This window comes from Mustela erminea, chromosome 20 (assembly GCF_009829155.1).
Source record: "Mustela erminea isolate mMusErm1 chromosome 20, mMusErm1.Pri, whole genome shotgun sequence".
In the NCBI taxonomy this organism is placed as follows: domain Eukaryota; kingdom Metazoa; phylum Chordata; class Mammalia; order Carnivora; family Mustelidae; genus Mustela; species Mustela erminea.
The window spans coordinates 38,376,950-38,401,402 of record NC_045633.1 but is presented as its reverse complement, the minus strand read 5'-3'; the positions used below and the strand labels follow the sequence as shown (position 1 = coordinate 38,401,402).

At 49.7% G+C, this 24,453-nt stretch overlaps 1 protein-coding gene across 2 annotated transcripts in view; it reads right to left on the bottom strand.

The window, feature by feature from the left end:
- Nucleotides 1-24,453, bottom strand: part of GALNT17 (polypeptide N-acetylgalactosaminyltransferase 17) — a 415,614-nt gene that overhangs the window by 16,872 nt on the left and 374,289 nt on the right. For both annotated transcript variants that reach the window (XM_032328265.1, XM_032328266.1), the window contains 3 exons: nt 23,237-23,422; nt 20,528-20,665; nt 9,187-9,282 (listed from right to left, as the gene is read on the bottom strand). In XM_032328265.1, coding sequence (XP_032184156.1) covers nt 9,187-9,282; nt 20,528-20,665; nt 23,237-23,422 — 420 coding nt within the window. The remainder of the gene's footprint in view (nt 1-9,186; nt 9,283-20,527; nt 20,666-23,236; nt 23,423-24,453) is intronic.

The window sequence follows — 24,453 nt, the reverse complement described above, 5'->3', positions numbered from 1 at the left end:
ATCTATTATAGTCTCTGGATTTGGGATTTTAGTTAAAAGCCCTCCCCTAGATCACAGTTAGAGAGGGATTCACCATTATTTTCCTAGCGTTTGTACAGTTGCATATTTTACATTTAGATTCTTAATTCATTTGGAATTTAAGCCTCTGTATAGTGTCAGGTACGGGTCTAATTTCATCCCTAATCACATTTTAATTCTGTCTACTTCTCGCTATCCCCATGGTCACTACTCAAGCTCAGGAGACTGACTTTAGACAAGACAATCCCACCCGTGTCAGGACTGAAGTTCACGCCTCTAGCTTCAGACCCTTCCCGTCGGTCCCTCACACCGCGGTCCCAACTGCTTGCTTCCTAAATGTAAGTCAGGCTGTACCCCAACCTCCTATTCTAAAAGGCTTTCAATATTTCGGAGGCTTCCTGGGGGGGCTGGCCTGAAGCCCAGTCTCCTAGAGTCCTCCAGGGCTGCACATTCTCTGCCTCCTGCCCGCTGGTCCCGCCTCATCTTTGGTTACTCTCCACCTCTTGCTCTGTGTTCCTGCCTCTTTAGTCCTGGAGACTCAGTTTCCCCATTTTAAAAATGGGAATGATAGAAGGCCCTGCAGAAACTATGCAAGAAACAACGAAATTTTGTCTACAAGATACTGTGGGATTCCAGGAGAAGAGGCCTCAGATTCAGATATTTTGGTAAAGGAGGCAATTAAAAAAGAAATATAAGAATGAAAGAACAGCGCAAGACCTCGGCACATTACCTATTCTGAAATACGGTGGTTTCCCCAGCAGGAAAACCGTATCTGTATTTGTTTTGTTGGGCTGGTCTGAAGATTAGATAAATTAGGGGGAAAATGCATCACAAATTGCATAATATTTGTCATTAAGATGATGTCTACAGAAATTTACTTGATAAGTAAAAAAATAAAAATAAAAAATCCATGGTTGGACTCAACCAATCACCATGCTATTTTATACAATAATGTCTTAATTAACTATGAATTCCTGGATGGTAGGAGCTTCCATGTTCCATCTGTCTTTCCAAGTAACTTGCCTCCCAGGCGACATTTCCTTACAGAACTGAACCAAGCTGGAGGACGAGCTGAATGATGGAAAGCTCCTGTGTTCCAGCACCACAGAGCTGGAAGGAGCCTACGGCATCCCGGGTCCAGTCTTCCCCTGGGCAAGTTCTATGAGGATTGCGGTGCTAAGTGGCTAGAACTGTTCAAGTTTTCACTGCTACTCATTATTGCTTTTTTTTTTTTTTTTTAAATAGCCTCACGTAGTAGAATCTTTGGGAAATAGAACCTAACTGAATCTTTCTTGGAAAACTGAAGCTTTCCCAAGGTCCCACAGTCAGCACCACGGTCGTCATTTCTATGTGATAGGCACCACGGACTTCGTCCCCGGGCTTTGTACGGATGAGCTTGTTTGACTGACACACTATCTCTACGAGGTGCACACTCTCATTGTGTTTACACGACAGAGAAGGGAACTAAAGTACAGGACACTACCGTGTGTTGCTCAAGGTCATAGCTAGTAAGCGAGGGAGCCGTGTTTCCCTTACGAGTCAGCCACACACAGAAGGGTACCTCTTGGCATCATCTTAGAAGAATGAACTCTGGTCCGGGATGCGCGTGAAGAATGAACTCTGGTTCAGGATGCGTGTGAAGTGTCCTTTCCTGATTTCCAGTCTCACTAAGATGCAGGGACCAGACACCTTCACTTAGCCATGCACGGCTCCGGTTAGCTCCGGTCCGCCCAGCTGTTCATCCTGTCCTGTTCCTGGCCAAACCAACTATGTATGTGTGGGCTATGCAGCCCAAGCCGACGAGAACCCACGTCCTTATGTACAGAAGCTTCCTGCAAAGCTTCTCGGGATTCACCTTTCATCTCTGGTTGGTTGACATTCAGATTTCCATAAAGGGGCCCCAGATTCAGGCCCTGCAGGCAATGTAGACATGAACCTAGGTTTCATCTTTCGGGAGCAGGATCAGGCAATCAAGATGATTGATGGAGTCCCGTGAAAGCAGGCCCCATCGCCTACACTCGGCCCCAGTCGCTTCAGGAGGATTCTAGGTCATGCAGTGCAGCGCTCCCAGGAGAGGGGCTGCTGTGGAAACCGCCGCATCACACAGCTATCAGAGGAAGGCCTTCACACTTTTCTAGAACGAATGCCAGTAAATCCATGGCACCCTTGGTTGTCCCCATGTGGGTCTAAAACCCGGCACTTTGCACAACCCCTTCCTTCTGCATCAGATAGACGGGATGGTGAGAACAGTCTAGAACATTCTGCTACTGACATTTGGCCTTCCTCTGGCCATCTCAGATGGGAACCCAGCCTTCTGAGGCCTAGACCAATGGCCTGAAGTCCACTGGCCCCAAACGCTGTAGGACCTGCCCTTAATTCTGATTGGCCATGTTCGCGGATTCTCTCCATGTCCAACAGGCAACGTCTTTGCAAATGACCTCCCTACAGACGCCACCGTGCCAAACGAACGCGGAAACTCTGACCCCAATGGTCAGGGCATGAGGCTAACCTAGGGGCTCTTCTCTTGCTCAGATGCACTGGTAGTGCTGAGGCACTAAATGCCTTTTCCCCAGCAGGTTTCCACCGTCCCCTTCTTGTCCTTCAGAAGCGGTGATGTTATTAATTCAGTGCTTTGAAAACAACATAAGAAATCAAAATACTTCTTTGAAAAAATATAAAGTCTGGAAGGAAGCCTCAGAAATGATAATAGTTGTTCTAGGGTGGTAGGATTATGGAATGATTTAAAAAATTTTTCCCCAAACTCATTGCAATGCTGTTATATCTTTAGTAGAAAAGGAAAAGATTAGCTGGCAGTGACTTTTTTTGACTGCAACAGCTCTGGGCAAGGTAGAGAGGTTCGGCTGATAATACGGCCACTGCCCCACTGTTCCCTCTGAGTTCCTAATTCCCAACCCAACATTAACAAAAAGTCTGCCTGGCTCGCTTTTTGCGTCTGGAGAAAACAATCCACTGAACTTCTAAGAAGACATGAAACTTTTAGCTGAGCACCTCTACTGGGGAACAGTTTACAACTACGATTCTGATTTTCTGGAGAGAACAGTCCCTCACCCCGTTCTGCCGGGAGAGGTCATTCCTCCTTAAACTGGGGCCCACCTTAAGCAAGATCAAACGCGCATGCGTGTTATTCTGAATCCCACTTCAGAAATCGGGCACTGAGGCTGGACGGAGGCGGGGCCTGGAAGGCAGGGGTAACAATCTGGAAATAATAAACCCAGAAGGTTTCTGAACACCGCACGGGTGCTGGGCGTGAGCAGGAAGAGCCTCCGTGGCGCCCCACTTCAGGCGTGGCAAACCACACCAGTGTGTCCTCTCCTGCTCCTTGTCCCTTCTCTTCGGTCTCTGTAGGTTTCCCTAATGTAAAAGGTACCTGCCCTCGCTCCCCCAACCCTGTTCTCCCGCGAGGTCTCCAGCTCCCCTGCTCTGACCTCGTGCGCTCCAGGAATGGAAAGGGATTCCCAGGTCTGCTTCTTCCCCAGGGCAGGGGCCGGTCTCTGGAAAGCCATCTTTCCTGGGGTGTTAACTCCAGAGGCTCTCAACGGCTCCAGCCCCAAGCCCGAATACTTCTGTGACTTTGTCTGGAAGCCAAGAGGCTGCCAGATGTCATCACCTCCCACCAAGGGCCTTCCCCATGCTAATAGCTGCGGGAGCCCCGTCACTCCGCCGGGGCTCCGGCCTCTTACTGGCACAATGCATCATCGTGACAAGGGGTTGGGATGATGTATTGCTTAAAAGATGAAGCCATCAAAGAGTAAGTCCAAGATCAGATTAAATTTAATTACAGGATAAAAGAATTCAAATCTGTCATTCTCATGATGAATTAACCGAGGCTAAGGAACGGGAGCTTCTCCGAGGAGAAGGGAGAGGAGGAATGAGATGTACTGACAGAAGGACAGACAGAAGGGAGACCTTGATATCTCCCCAGAGCCCAGAGACTCACAGAGGTCGCCCTTGGGACAGAGCCTGACACCCCCTCCAGGACACCCACCTCCTAGAGCGTCCCATCGCAGCTAGGAGCTGCTGCACACGGCGCTCCCTGAATGCCGCAGGACCACCTGCTCGACCTCGTGCTGGCAAGGCACGGGCTGTTGCGAATCCGTGGTCCTCAGCGCGGGGAGGAAGCCACATCCGCTGGGTACACGGCCATGAACGCTCCCAGTTACGCTGGGCCTCAAATTTGGAGGCGGAGGGAGGGACCGCCTGTGAAGGGGTTCGAGGGGGGTTTGGAGGACAGCAGGGCCTCTCGAGATCCCGACTGGGTGGGGTTACCTTGACGGCCTATGTCTGCTAAAACTTACAAAACTCAGTATTAACAAGAACGAATTTACCTGAAAAATGAAAAAAAAATCCCAATTATGTAAAAACTGAAATAGTATGGTAAATTAAAAAAAGAATTAGGTTGGAGGCACCTGGGTGGCTCAGTCATGAAGCATCTGCCTTCAGCTCAGGTCATGATCCCAGGGTCCTGGGATGGAGCCCTGTCTCGGGGCCCTGCTCGATGGGGAACCCGTCTCTCCCTCTCCCCTCTGCTTATGCTCTCTCTTGCAAATAAGTAAAATCTTAAAAAAAAAAAAAAGAAAAAGAATTAGGCTGGGACAGTTGGCAGTCTGGGGCAGACATCTGGGGGGACCTCTGACCACCTGTGAGTCTAACACAAAGCCTTGCCCCTAACAGGTGCTCCACTGATGGTACTGAGAGAGGAAAACACTCGGGGGCGACAGCATCCAGAGTCCCGGGCTCTGTCTTCGGTAGGTCTGGGGCTGGACTCAGGGACCGATGAGCATTTCTCATGCATGGCTGGGGGGCTCACGGTTCTGCGGACCACACTTGAGATGCTGGGTGGCAAGCCCTGGCCCCACATCCTGGCACCCAGGGCTCTCGACACTCAGACCCCACTTGCCCCAGCCAGCTGTGTCACTGTCCCTCCAACACGCGGTTCGCCGCGGTCCCCACGACCTCCAGCCTTCGTGCTCACCTCCTGCCCATGTCCGTGCTGGCTGCCAGTCCTCCCAGCAGGCCTTGCTGTGGGCTAGCGAACGCAGGCGAGACACGCTCCCCGCAAGGACGTTCTCACAGGACCTTCGTTTGAAAGGCGTCATGGCTCCCGGCCTCTGTCTCCGCATGAACCCTGCTGCGTGTGGGTCGCTACCCCACCCGATGGGACGGAACGAACCGTGCTCCTAAGGCCAGAACTGGGTTTCTCGCCAGCCCAGCCAGGGCCCTGGCCCAGGGTGCTCAGGGGCTCACAGGCCGTGGCCGGCTGCACCGTGGGGACCTGGGCGGCAGCTCAGCGGCAGGGGCTGGAGAGCTGGAGAGCTGGAGAGCTGGAGAGGGCGCTCAGAATTCTCAGAATTCAGCGGCTCGGCGAGGTGGACAGGCTGACCAGGTGGGCGGGAAGGGTCGGCAGGAAGGGGCGGGCAGAGGAGGCCGAGCTCACGGCCGATAGCCCTGCAGGGCCGCCACGGCCGCTCCAGCTCGGGGACCCACCTGCCCCTCGCCCTGCGGGGTGGGGGAGCCTCAGTTCTCCTTGGACAGGACCCCATCCTCAGTGGGTTCAACGAGATCCCAAAGGCGGTGGCTCCGTCTCTGACTTCGGTTCGGAAAAGAGAAAGGCGCGTGTCTCACCCAACTGAGGGACCGGACACGGGGCAAGGCTGGCCGCGCGTGTGACGACGGACATCGGCGAGCCAGTGGGCTCCTCGCAGGGTGAGGGGCCGTTTCCATCTTGTTGACAGACACATGTTGTAAGACGCGAAATCGCCCTGCTTGGTGCTTACTTTATCTCTGTTTAATTGCTGTTTGATAATGAATTATGACAGAGAGTCCATTAATTAAGCGAACAATGTCTGCGGAACACCAACTCCTTCTTCGGGGAGTTGCCTTGTTACGGGAGCTTTGGTTCGGCTCTGTTTGCCCACAGCGCTTTCCGGAGCGGTTTAGAAAGATGCCAAGACACGTGATGGGGGGCTCACTCCTGGGGTAGAGGGAGCGGCTTGGAAGGCGGGGGAGGAGACCTGATGAGCCGGGGTGGGGGCTGGCAGCTGCAGAGCGGTGCCGAGGGTGGCTTCCTAATTCAGAACACGTGGTGGAACAGAAACCAGCACTAGACTCACTCAAATCAGCGGATGGGAACAACCAGGGCCCCTCACAGGTGTTCATCCCAGAGTCAGGGGGAGCAGGGAGCAGCCCACTTCGGTCTGCCGTTCCGTCGACTGAGCGGCAGGGGCGTCCGTCTGGAAACGCTCTGCGCACAGGTGGAGCTGGAGAAAGAATTCTAGTTCTTTCCCACCCAAGTCGCGGGAATTGTGCTGGGGGAGCGGAGATCTGCCGCTGGCTCCGGGGTGGGCAGGGGCTGCCAGGTGCACATCTGCAGGCTGGGTGCATTTAGCAGGTGACTGGCGGGACTCAGGCAGGGGCACGAGCGGAGTGAAGGCTCCGGACAGAAGGCTGAGGAAGGTCAAGTTCCCGGGGGTCTGTCCCAGAGCTGTGAGCATCACAAGGGTGTGAGAGGGCGTTCTGAGGGCCCGGGCAGACGGAGAGGGCAGAGGGTTCTGGGGGAGGTGGCCACAGGGCCGCGGGGGGCAGAGCGAGCGCCTCAGTGTGCTGGTCCTTGGATTCATCTAAGAACAGCCCAAGGAGCTTTGAAAACCCTCCCCGAATCCCCCAGGTAAAAAATAACACTGCTTGGAGCCATGTGGGGAAGCCCTCAGGCGCCCGGAGACAGCTAGGAGACACCGCTGTTCCGTTCTCACTCCGAGTCGGCTTCGCAGGCCGGATTATCTAAATGCACCAGTGTCTACGATGCCACGGTCACTCCGTGCTTGCTTTGAATGTTGCCTGCTCAGAGCACTGGACAGAGAAGCCTGGGACTTCAGGATGAGCCCCTGCTCCTGTCCCCCCCGAACAATGGTCACAGGCCTGTGCTGGGGAAGCTGGAAAGTCAGCAGGAGCCGGAGGCCGGGAAGTCTCCATAGCAAGCACCCGTCTCTGACCTCTGGGAGGTGAAACAGCCCAAGGGCAGCCTGTCATCCCCGTGGCGGTTCTCTGGTGTCCAGTCCCAACCCTCCCAGGCCAGCAGCCCAGCATCACCCGGGAACTTGCTGGAAATGCAAAATCTCAGCTCCCACCCCAGGCCCCCGGATTCAGGAGCTCCAGCAGTGGGGTCCAGAACGTGGTGCTTTCACAGGCCTCGTGGGGACCCGCCGCACCCCGAAGGCAAGGGTCCGGGCTTAGAAGCCCGCCTGCCTTGTCCAGCCTTGGGAGATCTGCCTTTCCGTCCCCTTCTGCCTTAGTGCGTGGCCCGTCCTCCTCTCTTGCATTCAGGGCCCGCCAGACGGGGCCACTGCTACCTCCCGACACCCTGAGCTCTCTTGCTCTTTCCACACTCACTGTGCTGTGGATTTTCCTGCCTCTTTACCTGTCTCTTCCCTCGAGTGCAAACCACGTGAGAGCAGGGACCACCGCCGCATGACTCGCGGCCAGCCTGCAGCCCGGGATCCGGGCGGACTCACGGAATGAATGAGCGAATGAGTGAAGACACTCCCTGGAGGCGTCTGCTTTAGGCTCAGGTCATGATCCCGGGGTCCTGGGATCGAGCACCGAGCTGGGCTCCTGCTCCGTGGGGAGCCTGCTTCTCCCTCTCCCTGCTCATGCTTCTCTCAAATAAATAAACAGAATCTTAAAAAAAAAAAAAAAAGAAAAGAAAAAAAGACACCCCCTGGATTCTTTAGACCCCACTGTCGTGAGTGTGGACAACCCGGCCCGTTCCCTGCACGGAGCCGGCGGGAAGTGCAGCGGGTCTGGGCTTCCCTGTCTTCCTTCCAATGGCGGGTGGCCGGTGCCCCGCGGCCCATTCAGCCAACGGCGGGTGGCCGGCTCGGTAAACCCTCTGCAAGTACACGGGCTGGGTTTGGATTCAAAGGGCTCTGCTCCTGCTGGAGGGCCTGGATTCGGTCTGCTTTGCCGTCCGGCACTTGCCCCTCCCCGCCTCAGTCTCCCCTGCTGCCTCTCTACATCGCGGGGGGGCTGCAGGGAGCGAAGGGACGTGGAATTTGGCCCCCAACCCCCGGTCCTGCACCGACGGGAGGCTGAGGGTCCGGGCCACCAGCACCACCCGCCGTGACAGTGGAGAGGAGGCGGTCCTCTTCCTCGCTGCTGGCTTCGTGGGAAGCAGAAGTTCCACAAGGAGGCAAACCCACCAGCTTTACGCCTGCATGTGCGAGCGTCTACGCGGACAGAGGACCACGGATCTGCCATGAATGCGTGTGCTCCCAGAGCACGAGCAAGACCAAGGGAGCTCTCGGGCATTTTGTCCAGGCTCCTCCTCTTCCAGACGAGCCCACTGAGACCCGGAGAGAGAAACGGCGAGTCTGGGGTAGCGTCCCCTGCCTGGTGTTCCCCTGGGATGGCGTCATGGAGACCGCCCCTGTCTGCAGCGGCCTCTTAGGTTACGGCTTGACATAAAACAATGTTTTCCGTTTTTATGAATGTCTTAACGACATTTCTGGATACGTGTTCTCCCAACCGTAGAGAATTTCTAAGCTTTTTACACGCACACACCTACACACATGTGCACACACACGCTGAGCTTGGGCTAGGAGATTCCCTCACCAGGCTTGCCCTTCCTCGGTTGGAGCTGTTCTGCCCTTTCTGGGTTACTCTCCCGGTGTGTCCTCCCGAGGCACCGGGGAGCACGTGCGTTCCCGGCAACGTCCCGGCAAGCACACGCCTCCTTCAGGATCAGCCCTGGGCTCTGCACCGCGGCTCACAGAGCTGGTCATGCCTCCCTCCCACCCACCCGCCGGCGGCCTTTCGGGATGAGTGCGTTGAGCATGTCCTCACGAGGAAGTGGCTAATTCTTCAGGCGTCCGTGGCTGTAACAGCTTGTATGCACAAGGGTACATGCCCTCCTGTTTGCAAAGGACCCAGCAGCTCGTTTACACTCCTCAGTGTGCTGCGATGTGCCCACTGCTGCCCTGCATACCTGCACCGAGGCACCCATGCGTCTCCCCCCGAGGGCTATGCAGAAACAACCAGAAAGCCCCCGCCTCCTTGAACATCTCAGAGCATGGAACAGCCACAAATCGGATAACAGATGTTACCAGAAGTTCCCACAAATCCCCGCTGCCTTTACTCTCCCCCGGCTCCTACCTGGGGTCCCCAGCCGTGGCACGGGTACAGTATTGCTGTGTGGTTCTCCAGTGGCCCCTGGTCCAAGCAGACGTCTTTCGCCTTGTTGTTTCGAAGCTGCGGGAAAAGGCAAAACATCGCCCGTCAGAGCTCACAGGGGGAGCTTCTGTACCCAACCCTTGTTCCGCCAGCCTCAGCCCCCACTTCCCGATGCAAAGGCCACGGGACCCCCCCCCACCGCCATGTGAGGACCAAGGCTCAAATCTGTGAGGTGATCACTATAGCAGGAAAGACCAAGTCTTTCGGTGGATGCTGTGGGCGCCAGCCCTCTGCCTGGGACACCTCCAGCCTCTGCTTGCACACGGCTGCCCCATCCGAGCACTGAAGAGGGGCCTTGGGGAACACCGGACATAGGCACACCAGTTACCCACTGGCTGTCCACAGTGGGCCTCGACACCAGCATGGGTTGTAATCATTCTGGGAATCATAGGTCAGTGTCTAAAGTCATTACTGACACAGAGGCACCAAAAACAAGAATTGGAAAAGGAAACAAAAGCCTCACCACCAGGAAAAGCCCGAGCAACATGTATTTATATATTCCGAAAATACTAACTGAACGCCCACACCGTGCCAGACACCATCCTGAGTGTTTGGAAAACATCCGTGGAGGAACAGCCAGAAGTCCCCAAGACAAAACCCCTGAGCTCAGCGAGGCGCATCTCTTAGGGAACAGGCAAGAATTTGTCTAGCCGGACGGTCCAGGGGCTCTGTGTTTCTGCTGTGGTGTCGGCCCCTCCCACCACGCTGCGACCTCAGCCAGCGGGAAATGGCAGTGGTGCTGGTCTTATCCATACACGCTCGGTCCTCTCCAGGTTCTGTTCACCAGGAAACCAAACCAGCCAGGGATAAAGCAAGAAGAGAGGCAAGGGGCACTTCGCTTTGGTGTGCCCAGACTGGGTCTGGGTTCAGACACCTGAGTGGAATTTCAATGCCTGTTTCATGAAAGATTACAAAAATGATACCATCGTACTGAGGTCTCTTGAAAAATGTATAAGAAAATAACAATTGTTTACAATCCTTTCCCACAATCAGTTAATTTTTCCCAATTCTGAGACAATTTGTTTTATTCAGCTTTGATGGTAATGAGAAACTTTGCATGTAAAGCTTTGTTCAGGTTTTCTCAAGAAAATAATCTGCGGCTCAGTCAGTAAAGCGTCTGCCTTCGGTTAAGGTCATGATCCCAGGGTTTAAGCCCCACCTTGGGCTCCCAGCTCAGCAGGAAGTCTGCTGCTCCTTCTCCCTCTAACCCGCCGCCACCCCCATTCACTCTTTCTGTCTCCTTCAAATGAATAAATTAAAAAAAATCTTTAACATGAACAGACACTTCTCCAAAGAAGACTTACAAATGGCCAACAGACCCATGAAAAAATGTTCATCATCACTAGCCATCAGGGAGAGTCAAATCAAAACCACATTGAGATGCCATCTTACACCAGTTAGAAAGGACAAAATCAATAAACAGGAAACAACGGGTGTTGGAGAGGATGTGGAGAAAGGGGAACCGTCTTACACTGTGGGTGGGGATGCAAGTTGGTGCAGCCTCTCTGGAGAACAGTGTGGAGATTCCTCAAAAAATTAAAAACAGTGCTTCCCTATGACCCTGAAATTGCACTACTGGGTATTTACCCCAAAGATACAGATGTAGTGAAACAAGGGCCATCTGTACCCCAATGTTCATAGCAGCAATGGCCACAGTCGCCAAACTGTGGAAAGAACCAAGATGCCCTTCAACGGACGAATGGATAAGGCAGATGTGGTCCATATACACTATGGAGTATGATGCCTCCATCAGAAAGGATGAATACCCAACTTTTGTAGCAACATGGACGGGACTGGAGGAGATTATGCTGAGTGAAATAAGTCAAGCAGAGAGAGTCAATTATCATATGGTTTCACTTATTTGTGGAGCATAACAAATAACACGGAGGACAAGGGGAGATGGAGAGGAGAAGGGAGTTGGGGAAATTGGAGGGGGAGGTGAACCATGAGACACTGTGGACTCTGAGAAACAGACAGGGTTTTGGAGGGGTGGGGGGGGTTGGGTGAGCCTGGTGGCGGGTATTAAGGAGGGCACGTATTGCATGTTGCACTGGGTGTGCTGCATAAACAATGAATTCTGGAACACTGAAAAAATAAAAAAAAATTTAAAAAATCTTTAAAAAAAAGAAAATAATCTGAGAACTGGGAATACAGTAGCAAAATGTATGGGTCCCTTAATGTTCGTCAAATATGCTGTCCAATTCCTTTCTGGAAACTTTGAACCAAGTCCTATTCCCATCCACAAGATACAGAAATGCTTATTAGTCCTGACTTTCACCAGTTAAGAATATTGTGTACAAACTTCCAAACCTAGATTCCGGGGAATCTGAGGTACAGCATGTTGATTATAGCCAATATCGCATACTCGAAAATGGCTAAGTGGCCAGACCATCTTAAATGTTCTTCCTGCAAAAAGGAGATGGTAAGTATGGGATGTAGTGGAGGGTTAGTGAACTCTCTGGCAGTAATCACTTTGTAATACGCAACTGTATCAGATTACGTTGGACACCTTAAGCTTATACAATGTTACACGTCAATTATGTCTCAGTAAAGCTGCAAGAGGGGAAAAAAGAAAGGGGCTAGGAAGAAAAATTCTAAAGAAAATGGTGGAATACTGTTTCCAACCAAAGTTTCTAAAAATTTGTGCAGAGAGTGAAGAACCAGACATGGCGCACAAAGAGTCCCAAGCGAGCGATCTCCAAGGAAGTGCAAAGCCCCCTTACGAGCCCCACACCGTATTCCAGTTCTTTCTCAGAAGCTCTGAGGAGATGGCTCAGCGTTGATGCTTTCAACAATGCAAAGGATACATTACATGGAAAAACCCAAACATCTTCTGAGTCAAGAAGTAATTCAGAAGAGTTAAGATGTTGAAAGCAATGAAATCTCAGAAATACCTCGACCAATGTACTTTGCTTATATTTCCATTTTACGCCTGTACAAAAGCAACATGATAAAATGTGCCTAATGAGGCCTAATGAGGCTTTTAAAGTAAGTATAAAATAAAAATTATGGGTAATAAAAAACATTGTGTTGAGAGGTGAAGAAAGACATCTTGCTTTTATCAATTTACAATTAATAGTAAATTGGAATGTTTCATGTTTAGCAATTATTTCCCTTTTTGAGAATTATCTGTTTATCTCCCCGCTGGGATATCAAGTGGTTTTATTGTAGATATATAAGAGCTCTTTATATATTAAGGATATTGTTTTTATGGCATATTTGTTCCATATAATGATTTCAGAATGCTAGGCTTTTAAATTTTGTTTCTTATGTTTATGCAAAGAAATCTATTATTTGGAAACTTAATAAGCTGCGTGCCTGGGACCGTGCTAAGCTTAACAAATGCAAAGATAAACAAAACTGTCTTCGCCCTGAAACAGTCCATGGTCTGGAGAGTTAGACAAAGGAAGCGCAGGTACAACACTGAGTCTGCAGGACAAGAGGAGACCATCCTCACCCCATCTGCGGGTTTGGACACTAAGAAGAGGGACTTGTGACCCCTGGGTAAGTGGAAATATTGCTGGAAATGTTCTAGTTTTTACCCAGGTAGTAGCTATGTGGATTTCTGCTTTATATTATTATGCTATACATGTATGCTTTATACATATCATACGTGTATTGTCTTTCATATAAATAACGGTAAAAGAAGAAAAAGGATGAGTAAAAGCAAACCAGCAACCTTCAGGATGACATGAGCCAACCACAGAAGAGTGAGAGGAAGACTTGGGAGGTAACTGTGCGCACCCCGAGTTGGCTTCATATGTGGAAAAGCAATTGGGTCATACATGGGAGAGTCAGGATATCAAGTATCCACGTGTCTTCCCTGAAATACTATTGTAAGACAGCTCAGAATAGAGGTAAATGAGCTTCTAGAAACCAAGGGAAACATAACACAAATGATCCAGTTAAAAAACGAGCAGAAGACACAAATCGGCGTTTTTCTAGAGAAGCCCTCCAGATGGCTACCAGACCCACGGAAAGACGCTCAGCCTCACTCAGCATCATGGACACACAGATCCAAACCACGATGGGCACCAGCTCACGCCCGTCAGAATGGCTGCAATTACAACACAGGAAACGACAGGTGTCGGCGAGGATGCGGAGAAAGGGGAGCCTCCTGCACTGCTGGTGGGAATGCAGCCGGTGCAGCCGCTCTGGAGAACAGTGTGGAGGTTCCCCGAGATGTTAAAAACAGAGCTATCCTACCACCCAGCAATCGCACAACTAGGTATTCACCCAAGACACATACAGATTCGAAGGGGCACATGCACCCCGATGTTCATAGCCACATCACCAACAACAGCCACACCGTGGAAGCAGTCCAAGTGTCCATCGGCCGATGAACGGATGAAGACGACGCGGCATTTACCCGGCCATCAAAGAGAATGAAATCTTGCCCTCTGCAGGGACAGGGACAGAGCAGGAGGGAACGGCGCCGAGTGAGATAAGTCCGTCCGAGAAAGACGAACACCGTATGATCTCACTCATATGTGGAATGTAAGAAACAAAACAGATGAACATGCGTGGGCGGAGGACAGAAGGAGAGGAAAACAAAGCATAAGGGACTTAGTGACAGAACAAATAGAGGGTTGTTGGAGGGAGGTGGGGGGACGGCTAGGTGGGTGACGGGGACGCAGGACGGCACTTGTCATGCTGAGCACTGGGTGTTGTATGTAAGCCATGAATCACCGAACTCCACTCCTGAAGCCAGAATTGCACTGTATGTTAACTGACTGAATTTAGATTAAAAAATGGAAGAAAAAAAAAAATCAAGGGACAATGGCTTCTTAAGTAAGCGGGTGTAGGCGCGGTCTCTGTTGGAGGATGAAGCAGGAACACTGGAGCCGAGACCTGCTCCGAGGGGTCTGTCCAGCTTTGCCACTGAGCCGCGGTCTGTGTGTGGCCCAAAGAAGCAGCAGCAGCATTAGAAGCCTCAAAATGCAACTGTCTGAAGAATCAGAGATTTTGTCACTGAAATGAATTTAACCGAAAAGCTATTCTGAAAGGTGCGAAACGTGAATAAAGGAAGATAATGTTTGCATCTAAAATCCCAGTTAACGTTAACAAAGGCTGCGAAGTTGATGCGGCGGTCAGGAGGAAGTGTGTTAATGTTCTCGTGTTATATGCTACTTGGCCCTTCATTTTGGAGACTCAGAAAAAAACAAAACATTAGAGGCACTGCAAGTGCTGGAGCACGGGGCGGTTCTGTTTTTCACTGTTTGGGGGCCCTCCAAACTGCCTGGTAGAGGGGCTGCTCCAGCTCGCACGCCCACCAACAGGGTAAGAGGCTTCTCCTTTCTCCTCAACCTCGCCAACACCTGTTGTTTCTTGTGTTGTTGATGTCAGCTGTTCTGATGGGTGTGCGGTGGCATCTCATCATAGTTTTGATCTGTATGTCCCTGGTGATGCCTGACGGTGAGCATCTTTGCATTCCTAGGTATTTACTGAAGAATACAAAAATACTAACCCAAAGGGATACGTGCACTCGGATATTTATAGCAGCATTATCTACAATAGCCAAATTACGGAAATAGCCCAAGTGTCTACTGAGCGATGAGTAGATCAAGAAATACGGCACACACAATGGAATATTATTCATCCACAAAAAGAAAAGAAATCTTGCCATTTGCCATGATGTGGACGGAGCTAGAGAGTATCACGCTGAATGAGACCAGTCGGTCAGAGAAAGGCAAATGCCAGACGATCCCCCTCATATGTGGAATGTAAGAAACAAAACAGATGAGCTTAGAGAAAAAAGAGAGAGAGAGGCAGACGAAAAACCAGACTATGCAGAACAAACTGATGGTTCCGGGGAGGGGGCGTGAAAGAGGCGACAGGGCTAGAACACCTGGGGACACAGAACTGCCGAGTCACTAAATCGCAGGCCCGCAACTCATATCACACTGTGTGCTAACTACGTGCGATTTAAATAATAAACTTAAAACAACAAAAACCATTAGAGGTTATGATAATGCCATTAAGAACAAGACATACACAATTTACATGACTAATAAGGCTTTTTAAAGCTAAAAAACAAGCTAGGTAAAAACTTTGTAAAGAGCAAGGAACATTAAATCCAGAAACATTCACTGGCCTGGGGGAGGACGCTCAAACAGAATTGTACATGAAAAACAATGCCTGACTTCAAGCTTTACTGCAAAGCTGTGGTCACCAAGACAGCATGGTACTGGCACAAAAACAGACACATAGACCAGTGGAACAGAGTAGAGCCCAGATATGGACCCTCAACTCCAGGGTCAAATAATCTTTGACAAAGCAGGAGAAAATATCCAGTGGAAAAAAGACAGTCTCTTCAATAAATGGTGCTGGGAAGATTGGACAGTTATGCATAGAAGAATGAAACTCGACCATTCTCTTACACCGTACACAAAGATAAACTCGAAATGGATAAAAGACCTCAACGTGAGACAGGAATCCATCAGAATCCTAGAGGAGAACATAGGCAGTAACCTCTTCGATATCAGCCACAGCAACTTCTTTCAAGAAAGGTCTCCAAAGGCAAAGGAAATAAAAGCAAAAATGAACTTTTGGGACCTCATCAAGATCAAAAGCTTCTGCACAGCAAAGGAAACAGTCAACAAAACAAAGAGGCAGCCCGCGGAACAGGAGAAGATATTCACAAATGACACTACAGACAAAGGGCTGATATCCAAGATCTGTAAAGAACTCCTCAAACTCAACACACACAAAACAGATAATCACGTCAAAAAATGGTGAGAAGACATGAACAGACACTTCTCCAATGAAGACATACAAATGGCTGACAGACACGTGAAAAAATGTTCATCATCACTAGCCATCAGGGAAATTCAAATCAAAACCACACTGATCTTACACCAGTGAGAATGGCCAAAATCAACAAAGACAGTAAACAACCGGTGTTGGAGAGGATGTGGAGAAAGGGGAACCCTCTTACACTGTTGGTGGGAATGCAAGTTGGTGCAGCCACTTTGGAGAACAGTGTGGAGATTCCTCAAGAAATTAAAAATAGAGCTTCCCTATGACCCTGCAATTGCACTCCTGGGAATTTACCCCAAAGATACAGATGTAGTAAAAACAAGGGCCATCTGTACCCCAGTGTTCATAGCAGCAATGGCCACGGTCGCCAAACTGTGGAAAGAACCAAGATGCCCTTCAACGGACGAGTGGATAAGGAAGATGTGGTCCATATACACGATGGAGTATGATGCCTCCATCAGAAAGGACGAATCCCAAACTTTTGTAGCAACATGGATGGGACTGGAGGAGATTATGCTGAATGAAATCAGTCAAGCAGAGAGAGTCAATTCTCATATGGTTTCACTTAGGTGTGGAGCATAAGGAATAACACGGAGGACATGGGGAGATGGAGAGAAGGGAGTTGGGGGAAATTGGAGGGGGAGACAAATCATGGGAGACTGTGGACTCTGAGAAACAAACTGAGGGTTTGGAGCGGGGGTTGGGTGAGCCTGGTGGTGGGTATTGTGGAGGGCATGTATTGCATGGAGCACTGGGTGTGGTGCATAAACAATGAGCCTTGGAACACTGAAAAGAAATAAAATAAAGTTAAAAAAAAATAAAAGAGAAACGGAGGTCATAAATCGCAAATACGGTACGATATTCACAACGCCTCTTTCTTTCTCCTGCTGCTCATGGGCCTGGTGTGGTGAAAAGAACCAGTAGGAGTGAGTATTAGAAATGGAGCTGTTTAAATAATGGCAAATTTTGTTACCAAACTGAATTTGATTAGTTTGAGTCTTTGCACTTAATATTATAGTCCATATGAAATGTATTTTAGCACATGGTGAGCTCAGCAAGCAGAGAACGGGTAATAGAAGCAAATGCCCTAAAATGTTAACATGGATCATGCCTGGGAATTGGGATTTGCAATAAGTTTAGTTTCATCTTTGTATTTTTTATAGAGTGCGTGCATTGAATTTCTTACTTTAAGGAGACAGAGATTTGCAAAAACAAATGTCTTCTCCCCTCCAAAAATCAGACTGTGATCTCTATGTTGACTCCATGGCCACCCCGTTGTTCAGCAACAGAGACATCATTTACATCATGTATACTGTGCTTTATGTGAATAGCAGGCCCTGGAGCTGTTCAGTGCACAACCTGTGGAACTGTGCCCTTGCCATCTTCTTGAATTTTTCCATTTTTATTCTTTTTTAATACTATTTTTCTCCTAATTATATTAGTATATAAACCTTAGCAGTAATTGGGGAAACATTACAAAGTACCCCCATAAAGACTGCCTGTCTCACTCCTGGAGGTAACTACAACCATCATCTCCATTTCCCATTGCTATTTTCCTACTTGCTTCCAATCTAAAATAGTAGCCAATCCACTCCTATAATCCTGATTTTTTTTTTTATTTTAGAGAGAGTGTTCATGTATGTGCTCATACAGGCTGAGGGAGGGGCAGAGGAAGAGGGCAAGTAAGAATCTTAAGCAAGTTCCGAGCCTCGTGCAGAGCCTGAAGCTGGGCTTGATCTCAACCCTGATATCATGACCTGAACAGATATCAAGAGACAGATGTTCAACTGACGAAACCACCCAGGTGCACCCCTGACTTTTTCCTTCTTAAGTATCAGGGGCGCTCGAGTAGCTCAGTCGGTTAGGAATCTGCCTTTGGCTCAGGTCGTGATCTCAGGGTCCTGGGATGGAGCCCCGTATTGGGTTCCCTGCTCCATGGGGAGCCTGCCTCTCCCTCTGCCTCTGCCTGCTGCTTCCCCTGATTGTGTTCTCTCTCTCTCTCTTTTTCTGTCAGATAAATAAATAAATAAATAAATAAAATCTTAAAAAAAACAAAAAAACACAATTATATCAACATTTTCTCATGTCATTAAAGTTCTGTACCCACCTTTTGAAATGACTGCAAAACACTTCAAACTATTAATTTGGTATATTTAACTAACCTTTAAGTTAGATTCAGAAATTTTGGTCCAAAATAAAAAAAATCAGTCACTGAGATGAACAATTACTCTCAAATCTTTGTCCTCATTTCAAATTATTTGCTTGGGATAAGAGCAGAGATGAAAGTGTGACTATCGTTAAGCCTTTTAATACATGTGGTTCCAACTGCTTTTTAAAAAGCTTGTTTCAATTTACACTCTCACCAGAGGATTTGTGGTTTTTCATATAACCAAGATCTAGCTGGCAGAGTGCCAACCTGTATTCCAAAAATGAATCTTTATTTGGTAGAAGAGAAAAACCTACTTCCATGTATTTTTAAGACATATTTTAATTTCTTTGATGAGGAAGTCCATGAAAAGTTTTCATGTGTTTCCCAACGATCTGTGTTTCCTTGTGTACTTTATTTTTCTTCGGGGGATGTTTTATTTTCTTATTTAAATTAATTATTAAAATTTAAATCAACTCCCAGAGCTCACGATGTACTAATTGTGTTATCCACTCATTTACACTATTTATGGCACACGCACTTCTAGTTTGCCGGGCCTTTTCCATTCGGATGATGTATGGACTATTTTAATATTTATAAGCTCAGATCCATTATCCGTTTCCTATGCATTTTCTTCCAGGGCTTGCTTGCTTAGAAGGCTCCGGCCCTTTCAGAGATCAGAGGCGCATGCATTTCCGCATGGTTCTATCATAGTTTCTTTTCTTTCATTGAACGCTATAGATCATCTGAAATACACTTCAGGATAGGGTGAGCTGTAAGAATCTAAATTGTTTTCTTCTCCAAAGAGCTAGGCAATTCACCCGATTGTCCTACGAATAACCCACTCGCTGTCTGCGTTCCTCCGCGACTCCTTCTGTTGGATCTCACTTCGATAACCCAAAACCCCCAAATCACGCTTTTGTTTGGAATAAGAAAAGACAAGGCAGTTTGGACCTGTTAGTAGTCACTGCTGGGTGACAGCTACTGTCCTCAACCCTCCCCGGTGCACTGGCGTCCGCCTTCCCCGGCCCCTAATCCAGATTCCGGCTCAGGGGCGACACCTCCCTTGCACCCGGATTGTTTAACCTGCAGCTGATTTCCCTCTTGTAAAAGGCATCGGGCACGGAGTAGGAAAATACACAGAGAAAAAGGAAACACTCTGGCGAAGAGAGCCTTCTGAGTGTCAGCCTGGTTGTCACAGGGCAGCCGCAGGGAGCCCTGGGAAGGAACCCAAATGCTGGGGCTCGTGGGGTGTCCCCACTGGTCCGGCGCATCCGGCTGCCCGCGCCCTGACCCGACTCTGCCACCAACTCCTTGTCCAGACACACAACTCAAGGAAGCGACCAGGCTTACATTCAAGTGTGTTCTCAGCAGCGGTGCTGATGATATTTTAAAAATGGAAACCAGCCAGATGTCTATATTTTCAACAAAACACAGCCCACCCAAAGGTAGCATCATATACAATCGTTATTAGTGAGGCAGAAATGACACAGGAAAATATCCTTCGTATGGCATTAATAATTCAAATTTTTCCACAGGTGGATACCACGGGTCTAGGAATACAGAGACAGAGATGTACTTATAAAAAACATGTACATGTGTGAATTAAAAAAACGCACATGCCCACATACACGCACAGAGTGAAGACCAGCGTCAAACTGTACATAGTACCCACAAAATCAGAATGTCTTTGTCCAAGGCTGGCTTCATGACTCACAGGCTGAGACCGCGGATAATTTATTTAATTCATTTAAGTTCCTGATCAACAAAATGGAAACAATACTCCTACGTCATAAAGAGGGTAAACAGTGAGTTCACATGTGAAAAGCACATCCAAAGCACTCTATAAGGGTTGATCGCTGTTATGATTTTCAAAATTTTCTACAATGCATACTACGGCATTGGTAATAAGAGAAAAGTCTATCTGCTTTGATGTTTAGAGAGGTGATGTCATCTCCTCCCAGAAAATCCAAGAACATCTGCCCTTCTGTTGGTGACAAGGGGCTCGACCCCGGCCTGAGCAGCGGACGGCTCCAGGCACTGCCTGTCTTCATACACGACTTCCTGCTGAGTGTCTCACTCACAGGTCCTGGGGCGAACCTCACAAATGTCCAAACAGAACTGGTCACGCACTCCACACCCGTAGGCAGAACCGGCCACCAGAGCCTTGGCCCATGCCCTCACTGTGACATGTATTACCCTGTCCCCGGCCAGCAGGTGGGAGCCCTGCTGCCAGGTCCTGCAGCTCCAAACCCCCTCTTGAAGGAGTGAAGACTCTGTTCTCTATTCCTCCCATCAAAGCAGTCCCCAGCCTAATTCACAGCTACCAAAGCAGAGAGCAAGCGCGGTCTTAATTACCTCCCCGTACGCGACGGTGTTATTGTATCTTCTCATTTCCGGGTACACGTGGTCCAGGTACCACTGGAAATTCTTGCACTTTAAACTCTTCCTCAAGGCTCTTCTCTCGGACACATCGCCTATGTCAATTCCCGCGTTCTGAAAGCAGAAGCAAGGGGCTTTAGTGACCAGGGTCAGGGCGGGGCAGGGGGTTCTGGCCAGAGGAAAGGACAGGTGGCCTTCACAGACACCGTCCGGGAGAAACCTCAGTTCCTGCCTGCTTGCTGGTACGTCGGCTCAAGGGAACTCACTGGATCGCAGAGCCTCCCCCACGCGAGACCGCTGTCCCCTGGCGCGGCCTGTCCCCTCGCAGCCCCCAAAGTCAATCATCCTTATCACCACGCGAAGCGACCCAGGGACGCAGCGATGTTGACAACCTACGTCCCCAGCTCCGTCTCTCCCGCATATCCTCAGCGACTCCCAGAGCCAATTACTGGAGGAATTATTTGATTAAGACAAGGAAATAAATGCCTGGAACCACCTCCTGTCTTTCTTCTCCCTACCCGGGTGACTCTGCCCCTCTGCTGGCTCTTTGTGAAGTTCATTATACACAGAAGTGAAAATAATTTCCCACTGCAAAGCTTGTAATGATGTTCTAATGAATAATTCACTCTGCTTTTACAGAAATGAACCTGTAATGGAGAACAGCGCGGCTGAGGTGCGGCTCCGCAGGCTCCGCCGCAACAGGGCCGCGGACCAGGAGGCCGGCTGCCGGCTCTGCCACGACGGGCAGCCAGGCCGCCGCGCGGGGCCACGGCGAGTTCACGTTGTTTCATTAGCCTCCTTTCTTTCATCAGCCAAACGGTGATTTTAAAGGAAAAATCCCCTTCAATGTAAAACTTTCAGAATCCAAAGGCAAACCTGGCCCGTGGTGTTCGAACTCTTGGTTTTACCGTGTTGAGCACAGTGGAAGAGAATGGCCATTTTCGAGAAGCGTGGGGGCTGCTGCTGGCCTGAGGTTGTCCAAGGAAAGCGCTGGGAGCCAGTCGGCAGTCCTGAACTCAGGACTGAGAACAAGGCCTCTGTGGGCGACAGCTTCCCCCACACCAGCAGGAACAGCAGTGACTGTGCTGGGGAAGACTGCGATAAAGACGCGAGTGCACGTCCCTGGCCTGGCCTATGCTATGGGCAGGGCGTAAGCAAGTCACGTCAGCCTCCCGGAGCTTCAGTTTGCCCATCTGCAAAATGGGCAGCAGAGAGGTCCCTGTCAAGCCCGCATTTACTGATCCCTTAATGTTTGCTCTGCTCTGTTCTAAGCCTCACATCTGTCTTCACAAGAGCGCGGTGAGGTCAAAGCTCACAACTCCTTGCCGATGAGGAAACTGAGGCATGGAAGACTATGGCAGCAGGTTGTTATGGGGCTACACAAGATATTGCGAGTAAGGAACTGACCAAGCACCAAGGACATAGCAAGGGTTCAGCGAGCGTTGTCTGTGTTTATATAAACGATCACATGTAAAATCACTTCTGGCCTCCTGATACCTAGGAAGTGCTGTATGGCCATGAGGGGAGTGTCCATGTCTCAGAACATTATTTTAGAACTGTCACAATATGATAAACATTCTTCCCTTTGTCCTCTTCATCTGTCATTCTTACACGTAGTCGGCTGCCTCTCTGCGGCTCTGGGCTCCAGCCTCCTGAAACGCAGAGGCTGCCAGATCTCAGTGGGAACAATTCCAGGCCACTCTCTCAGGGCATGGCTGAGACATCTAAGGTATGACTGAAGAGATAAATCCAGCCCTGGCTGAAGGTGCTGGTCACCCCACTGTGCTACGGACCTAAGTACATATCAGGAGCATTTCAGTACTCAGTACTCAAACTGAGTACACTGGTACTTAGATAGGGTACTGAGTGCTCCGGTACTTAGATTGGGTACTGAGTGCTCTGGTACTTAGATCGGGTACTGAGTGCTCCGGTACTTAGATTGGGTACTGAGTGCTCTGGTATTGAGATCGGATACTGAGTGCTCTGGTACTTAGATCGGTTACTGAGTACTCTGGTACTAAGATTGGCTACCGTAGTGCTTACTACTTAAGCAGGTACTTCAGATTTAGTTCTCCCGATCACCCTAGGAAGGAGGACTTGCTGTGATTGCTATTTTTAGGCGAGGAACCTAAGAGGCAGAGGCAAGAAATGGATTTGTTTGAGATTGCGTAACCAGTGGTTGGCAGAGCACGGACTCCAACCAAGCTGGGATACTGCCACTAAGCAATACTCCTGTGGGGTTTAGTGTTCCGGGCAGAAGAGGGAGGAGACTTGATGAGTCATGTAAACAGTGGGTACCTATGTCGTGGGGGCAGCTGGAGCTCCAGGAGAGGGCACAGAGTCAGAAAATGACGGGGCCTGTACCAAACCCCTGGTACGGGATCTCTCGGATGCAAAGCTCGTTCAAGAGCAGGGCATCCGGATTACTCTACCATGACCGGGATTAACCCACAAGATCCTTCTACTCTTTGTAAATGGATTTTGAGGTCTCCACTATGCTGGTCCCCACATAAAGCAGGGGTTCTACCACCTGGAGGTCTGTGAACCCCCTCGAGATGCTCTTATAATTTTGCAAGTACAAGCACTTCTCTGGGGAGGAACCACCAACTGACTGAAGGGATCGGTGACCCATCAAACACAGGACCACTGGCCCAGGGTGATGGGGGAGGGCTGCTGCGTCCCTACCTCCAGGGGCAGGTTCCACGCTATGTACACGTGAGACTTGTAGTCGTCCATCCAGACCTCAGCAACCCGGAGGGCGTTCCTCTTGGTGTAGAAACCAATGTTGCTGTTGTAAGGCTTCTTCTTCCGCTCGATGTGGGCCACTCGTGAGCAAGGCAGGACCTCCATGCTGCCCCCGCAGAGCCACACCTGGAGGCATAAAGGATTTTATCAGCCGGACAGAGAAATTCCTAGAGGCCACGGCCCTTCCCCAAGGCCCCAGGGCCATGGTCAAAAGACAGCACAAGTGAGAAATGCATTCTCATATATTTCAGGGTTGGTGTGTTACTGCAGTGTAGATGAACCTGACCTAGCTAACACGTGTCAAAGAGGGCTTGGGGGGACTTTTATAGGTACAATAGTTTAGGATGTGAAAACAGAGCTCTGGGTAACAGGCACCCATTGACCTAAGGTGCCCTTGGTGACGCATGGGTATTTTTAAGTTCTCAGTAGTGAGAAAGTGGCACCTGTGGAGCGTTTTCTCCCACCTGGCAGAAGCCATGCCTTGCAGACCTAGAACGGAAAATTCAAACTGAAACCATGCCAAACCATCTTTATTCATATAGGCACAAAGTGTGCAATGGTCTACTTATGCATTGTTAATATGCTCTATCTTGGAGTCCCAAGAGCACAGATGCCCAGCCTTCTGGAACCATGTGCCCCAGTGTTACCACGCGCTGGCACCACTTGCTACTGCTGGAACACCGAGGTGGAAGGCTGAAGTGGCGGTTGCCTTTGAGGCATGCAAAAGCCCAAGGAAGTGACACTTGCTGTTCTCTGTGTGGGCATGGCAGGCACCCGGGCTCAGAAGGCCCAGCTTGAGGGGGAAAGCCGGACTATCCAACCTCTCTCAGCCCCAGGCAGGAAAAAGGAAGCATTTCTGATTGTTAAGAAGGACTGCTTTGTGGAAATAAACCTCCTGATCCTGGTGGGGAGAGCGGACACAGAGGTTTCAGGGACCCAGGCTGCTGTCCTGCCATGAGGATCGTGTACACTCTCCGTAAACAGAGGATGGCTGAGTTGAGCCAGTAAGCACAGACAGCGCTGCTGGTCTCAAGCTGGGATACTTCAAGTCACTGCACCCTTCAGTATCCCGGATCCCCTCTGCAGGAAGCCGGGACCCTCTTGCAAGTTGCGCACCACCCCTGGTCTTTATTGATCGAATTTGGTGGCAAAATCCA